Raw genomic sequence first — 6732 nt, 5'->3', positions numbered from 1 at the left:
AGTACGTCTTGGATGCTTTTCTGCTATCAAAATCATACAATTTACAAATTTCAACACAGTGGTTAATCAGTTGGCAGTTCTTCCCTAATGTTACTTGACGTTTTCTCTAGAGAGTTTAGAATTGTACATGCATATTATGGTTCCAAGCATTACTACAGCAAGATTCGACACTAAATTAACCAAACAGTAACTTTGCATGCCAACTCAAAACTTAGAACAAGCAATCAGGAGTTGATTATTGCAGCTTTTTTGCTTTTCTACAAGGGCCAAGACTGAGAGACAAGCCACATCCTTATACGACGTTTTCCAGATCATTTACATGTGCATGTGAGGAATCAGCCTTGCTCTTCAATACCTAAACAAAAACACCAATAATAGCTTTTGCATGAAGGTTGAACCACCACCTTATGCCTCCATATTCTGGCGCATGAGCTCTAGAAGGCTTCCAGCTTTCCTTTTGGCGCGACTGGTTCCGGTCCCAGCGAGCTCCTTCAGTGCCTCTTCTGCACCTGATTCCCTTGCAGCTCTCAGTTGCTGCGCATCACCAGTACATAGCGACCATAACACTGCAGCAGCATTCTCGCGGTTTCGAGGGGTTCCAGTTTTCATCACCTCTACCAAGACAGGAATGGGGTTTGACCGTGCAATTGCTAGCTTGCCATCTGGATGGCCTGCAAGTACTGCCGATATAGCGAGTGCCTCATCCACCATACCTCCACCGGGATCCACTAATAGCCTCATCAGGTGTTCCACAAGCCCAGCCCTCACAGCCTTCACCTTGTTACCCTGGTAGATACACAGATTAAAGATTGCAGTTGCCGCATCTTTCTTACCTCTTGGGCTACCTTGGCATAGCAGATCAACAAGTGCAGGTATTGCGCCAGCTGCCCCAATTGTCACCTTGTTTTCATCTACAACTGATAAACTGAAAAGGGTAGCTGCAGCATTTTCCCTTGCCTCCATGCTCCCATTTTGCAGCACACCTACTATCCTTGGTATTGCACAGGCATTCACAATATTGCCCTTGTTGCTCTCATTGATTGAGAGGTTGAGGAGCGCTGTAACTGCATGCTCCTGTATTCTAGGATCCGGAGACGATAGGAGTTCCACAAGGAATGGAATTGCACCTGCTTCAGCAATGCACACTCTATTGTTTGCATTCCTTTTTGCGAGCAACCGCAGTTCACCGGCAGCTGCCCTCTGCTCATCTTGATTCCCACTTTTTAATTTCTGCAATAGTGAGTTGATACCAGCACGGTCACAATCTGGGTGACATCCTGGCTTTTTCGCTTGGCAATTCCCTTGCTTCTTTGGCAGTTCAATGCCATTGGCATCACACCATTGTGCAATCAGGCTTCTCAAGACAAAATTAGGAGTAAGAGCAGTGTGAGACAAGTTTTGCTGTGTCTTGGGGCAAGTTCTGTGTCCAGCATCAAGCCATTTCTGGATGCAAGACCTCTCATAGGTCTGCAAAAAGCAGAAAGATACAAATAACTTATACAAGACTATTTAGAGAAAAAGGTTAAGTTCGTCTAAGATTACAATAATTATTACCTGCCCTGTGGAGACGATGACCGGGTCCTTCATCAGCTCAAGGGAAATTGGGCACCGAAAATCATCTGGGATAATAGGAGATCTGTGCTTCACAGAGCTTGTTTTATTTTTGAGAGTATCAGAAGAAGGATTTTCCACGACTACACAATTTTTAAGCTTCTTCAGCAAGGATGAAATTTCGTCCAAGCATTCCTCAGGTTCTCCGCCGCTAGAAATTACCATTTCATGTAAAGCAACCGATTCCTTCTTCATGTCATTTATTGTGCTGAGTTGCAACTTCCCTGAAATTCTTCTAAGGATAATAGGGTCACAGTGCTTTTCACTGAGTGCCCATTTTAAGTCCTGGAGAAGTTGTAAATCAGGCGAGTCAATTTTTCCTCTTGCTCTTCGAAACTGGGCATGCACAAGTTCAATCTGGAAAATTTTGAAAAGTCAGTATTCAGCCATAATTCTTGATCAGATTACCATACTCATACCATATGAATGTAGCTGAAAAGTATACCAGCAGAAGAAATGGGGGACACATGCATGGATGATGGATGTGGACAAGCCAAAGAAAGGAATATGGCATATTGGATGTTTTGGTATTCAAGGAAACCACATATCTGTGCATATAACTTTCACATGATCACATTGGCTTGCTTGGGTGGGTGGGGGATGGATGGGGATGTTGTATTGTGTCTTACCAATCTTTTCTTGTTGCCAGTTGTTCTTTTAGACTCAATGGCTTGCCACTCTATCAGGCTGTATCAGCCCTCTTCACCAAAATGAATCAAAACAGTCAAAAGAGAAGAGAAAGCTTTATTTATTTATTTTTTGGGTTGATTGCTCAACTCCAAACCCAAATTGTACCACCACAAAAGGAAATGAAAAGGCGCTAATTGGATGTGCAAAGTTCTTGTCCTTCCCCAATTACAACAGGACAAGATTTACTGTGGCTGTGCATATTCATACTCTGCTGCTAGTGCAGGTACAGTAATTATTATTCATGCCATCAGCTACGTGATAGAAGAAATTGACTTTCAAAACATTACATATAATATGCATGTAGTAACTATATAATTTTTTTCTCCATCCAACTTAACCAGGCAACAGGAAACAAGAAGGGGGGGACATGTCATGGCAGTGAGGAATCAGCTTTTTTTCCCCCCTTTTTTTGAGGAAAGAGGAGGCAGCGATACAAAATGCACGTGATTAAAAAATCTAGAAACCTTTTCATAAGAGTATTGATGCTCCAGATATGTATGGTTTGTGCCCATGAATTCACTTAAAATAGATGTGCATAGCACAGTCATTTGGAATGATAGTTGCTCCAATGGAAGCACATACAATGGAAAAACTGAAGGAATATGATTTCAAAGGATTTTTTACAGAAATAAGCATATAAATACCAATATGAACTAATTAAATTCATATTTAGGTTGCATGATCAAATTCTTGCAGGATACACCATAAACTTAAGTATAAGGCAAGTTCTAATGAAATATATATATTTTGATAGGATCACGCTTTTTTTTCTTTGATGTTACCTGCTCTTTAACTTCTTCAGATATATCGAGCTCGTCATAGGATACTTCACTTAGTGCCTTCTCAATATGTTCGGTCACCTCTAGAAATTGATATACAAACTTTTCCCTTTGTAGAGCCTGGTGCAAAATAAATTATTGGTTTAGAGATATACAAACAAGGGAAATGAATGTAAAGTTGACTAACTGTTCATGACATGGTTGTTCTTTCAGGCTAGCAGAAACAGTAAGCCACCTCTTTTATCTCTCTTGTAATACTATGGCTGCTGTTCTTCTAAGCTCAGTTTAAGAAAAACAGGGTGCCTCCTTTTGCTATCGATGCCCAGCCCAATAAAGGCATTACCCTAAGGGTTAAGGGTCCATTCAACCATAACAAACTCTGTGTATTCCAAAGTTGCCCCAAATGCAGCAAAATTAGGTTGGCTAGCTGATAACTTTCTTAACCCAGCATGCACTGCAGATAGGATGTCAGAGTATTTGAAATTAAGCTAAATGCTGGCCTGATACAAGGATCAACTTGTATTTGCATGGATGTGTGATGCATCTTAAGTTTCAAGAACAATTAGATATGGACATGACATAGTTTTCCCAAGAAAATACAAATCGATAATCAATCAGTTCAAAGATAGATCACATGTCAAGATTTAGTAGTTCTAATCTATTTAATCAATTGCATATGTTTGAATCATCAACAAAAGTGCTTCTACCTTAAGCAATTACAGATTAATTTGCTCGTTAATGAAATATGGACTGCACATCATATTATTTGAAATCTATACGAAACTGAGGATAGAACATGCATTAAATGATTTGAAATCTCCATAACTGGAGGGGTCTCATTAATTGACAAGGTAATTATATGTTAGCTTTCTTGTTACAAGTAACATAGAGGCTGGAGGAAGTTAAAAAAGAATGCAGAAGATTGAGACAACAAAGTATATTGAACATAACTAAGGTTGGTCTTGATAGTATGGCAGTAATAACCAAGTTAATCAAAGTTGGATTGAAGAGCGTAGCTACCATATACTTGTCATATCTCGATTCTCCAACGGTCACTTACAGAGGCAAGAAATCAGTTATTTGCCTTTCTTTTTCTCTCCATAGCAATCACTGCAGCCCATGAATGACTCTGATTCCAGCATAGGCCACAGTTGTATGCAATCAATTCGGATGTGATTCATACCAGATTGAGGCGTCAACAAGCAATTTTCGGAGCACTTCAAAAATTCATTGGTGAAAAGTTTTCCACCAAAACTTAGTTTTCATTATCCTGGTTGTACAATATCAGAATGACATGATTTATTGGAATAAAGTCTATTCTTAACTAGAGCATGCAAATGAACAGTGATGTGCATGGTTACATAATGTTGCATGAATGTTAGCATGCCAGCAATTGAAAATAAAATTCTTCAAAATCTGGCTATCCTGGACATTAGGTTCTCCCTTCAAATTGATGTATATGGCCACATACATACACACACACACACACACACACACACACATGAACGCATGCATACATACATAGATACATACATGTACATATACATACATACGTACATGCATGCATATGTGTGTATATATATATTATGTATATGTGTGTAACTGTGTATACATATACATAAACACATACAGATGCAGATACGGATACAGATACATACATACTCCCAAAATTACGGGGTTTGGTGAAGAAATCACGTCTCTGAACTTAACCAAGCATCCTTTTTTATAAGATTCACCATCATCAATAATTTCCAATTTGGATAATTCAAGTCGGCTACACTCAATTATCATCTCTTCCCTACTAGAAAGCATAATTGAAGCAACCCCCTATCTCTAGGGTTCAAGATTCTAAAGGTGGCTCTTTTGAACCTCCAACATGAAAGAAAGAAGGAGTAGCACCGGAATTAAAAGCGATAGGGGTACCTGATAGAACTTGCTCCCATCATTGACGGAGACGAGGAGCTCCTTGGCTTCCACCAAGGCGTCGTGGAGCGAGGCGAGGGCTTGGGCCTGGAATTCTCTAACGGAACCGCCGCCGCCGTCCCTCAGCTCGTCGAAGAGCGGGCTGAGGAGCTTCACCCGCCTGGTGAGATCGCAGGAAAGCCTCCTCAACGGCCCCCGGCTCTCCGGCAGCCCCGCTATCTCCGCCACCGCCCTCGACACGGTTTCCACGACCGCGATCCCGCCGAGGCCGCCCCCGCTTTCCGGCTCCTCCTCGTCGGTCGTCGGCCCCATCGCGACGATCCTAATTGGAGATCGAATTCGATTTCTTTGCGAGAAAATGAATTGGTTTTGATGCCGGAGAATAATACAATAGACAGGACGAGAGAGAGCAGGTGGGGAAAGCGGAGACGCAACCCGCGGCGAGAACTTTTATAACAGCAAGACAAAATAATAATAATAATAATAATAAATTATATTTTTTTAATATTTATATTTATTATATTTGTAATTAATAGTTTGTAAATTCTGTTAAATTAATAATGTTAATAAAATTATGTACATTATATAAAAAATTAAAATTATTTTTGAATGGCAATATATATATTCTTATGTAGTTATGTCATTGGTTTTTTATTTTTTGCTTAAGTTTATTTTAGTTATTTTTTATTTTTTCTAATATAGCACTTGAATCTTATTTAAGATCAATAATTTAACAAGTTATGAGCTACGGTATTAGATAAAAATAAATTTTTAAAAAATAAGTGTGATTTTTTAATTTATTGGATGTAAATATAATTTATTTCTAGTTTTAGATAATTTTTATAATTTATTCTAATAATGATAGTTATTATTGTTATTATTATTAATATTAAAAAATAAAAAAATTATGGTAGTTTTCGGACAAGCTGGAAGGCAGACATTTTCCATCAGCCACACCAACCGTTCGTACACGACACAATTGTCAAACAGAGCAGGTGGAATATAAAAAATTCGGCTTGCGTAGCCACCCATTTTTAAACAGCTTGATAGAGACCATGTCCAAGATTCTAATTTGCAACTTTAATTAAAATTAAAATATCAATAGAGTTTAGACATCCAATTAACTAAATATTTGTATTTATTGGAAATTTAGGAGCCTTTGGTTATTACCAATATTTTAAACTCACAATCCCTATCACCATTAGTTTAGTTGAGTTTGGTGGTAACGTGGCCTTGTACACTGAGATGTTGATGTTGACTGTGGATTTCTAACTATGAATGGCATGAAGAGCGCTGCATGATGATGCCTCAAAGTTATAATTATATTCCACCTAACATCTTAATGCATGTTTTCCTCATCTGTTAGGCAAGTTGTTTTGACAAAGTATTTTATAATATTTAATTGAGAAGGTCAATATTTATCCTCCTACTTTCGTAACTTATATTTTCTAAATATTTAATTGAGAAGGTTGGAAATAAACCTAGCTTCAAGCTAAACTCCGAATTACTTCGATGTCTTTGAGTAACCGTATCACAGTCTGCAAACTCCACTGCCAAATGATACTAAAAACCCAAATTATTTTAGCTTTCCATGTGTATTACTTTGATACTAAGTCTTTTTATTGACGAGAGCTACATAATGACTGTCTGTAAATTGTTTACAGCCTCTACACAGTATGTTGAATAGACTTAGGTTAGATGGAAAATTACTGGAGGAAATGGCTCCAAT

General features: G+C 38.5%; 1 protein-coding gene across 2 annotated transcripts; it reads right to left on the bottom strand.

Moving 5' to 3' along the window:
• Positions 1–211: 211 nt before the first annotated feature.
• On the bottom strand, positions 212–5439 carry LOC103707003 (U-box domain-containing protein 12). Of its 2 annotated transcripts, XM_008791322.6 has the most exons (4): positions 5004–5439; positions 3084–3200; positions 1555–1968; positions 212–1467 (listed from the first exon to the last, which is right to left on the bottom strand). In XM_008791322.6, exons 1-4 carry the CDS (start codon positions 5313–5315, stop codon positions 406–408), a joined length of 1905 nt encoding a protein of 634 aa, XP_008789544.2. In that variant the 5' UTR covers positions 5316–5439; the 3' UTR covers positions 212–405. The 2 variants fall into 2 exon arrangements, with proteins under 2 accessions (XP_008789544.2, XP_038971265.2); XM_039115337.3 differs by lacking the exon at positions 3084–3200 and having other exon boundaries at positions 5004–5421.
• Between the last annotated feature and the right edge of the window lie 1293 nt (positions 5440–6732).

The sequence above is a fragment of the Phoenix dactylifera genome, chromosome 10, assembly GCF_051530095.1.
Source record: "Phoenix dactylifera cultivar Ajwa chromosome 10, Ajwa_hap1_PhDact_Kaust_v1.1, whole genome shotgun sequence".
Classification (NCBI taxonomy): Eukaryota; Viridiplantae; Streptophyta; class Magnoliopsida; order Arecales; family Arecaceae; genus Phoenix; species Phoenix dactylifera.
The sequence above is the reverse complement of the archived record's forward strand: the minus strand, read 5'-3'. Positions and strand labels throughout refer to the sequence as shown.

Coding starts and splice junctions, on each gene's coding strand:
- LOC103707003 (XM_008791322.6), bottom strand. CDS start 5,315: ATGGGGCCGACGACCGACGAGGAGGAGCCGGAAAGCGGGGGCGGCCTC. Junction 3,201..5,003: donor ATGGGAGCAAGTTCTATCAG/GTACCCCTATCG, acceptor ATTTTGCACCAG/GCTCTACAAAGGGAAAAGTT. Junction 1,969..3,083: donor CTGAAGAAGTTAAAGAGCAG/GTAACATCAAAG, acceptor AAAATTTTCCAG/ATTGAACTTGTGCATGCCCA.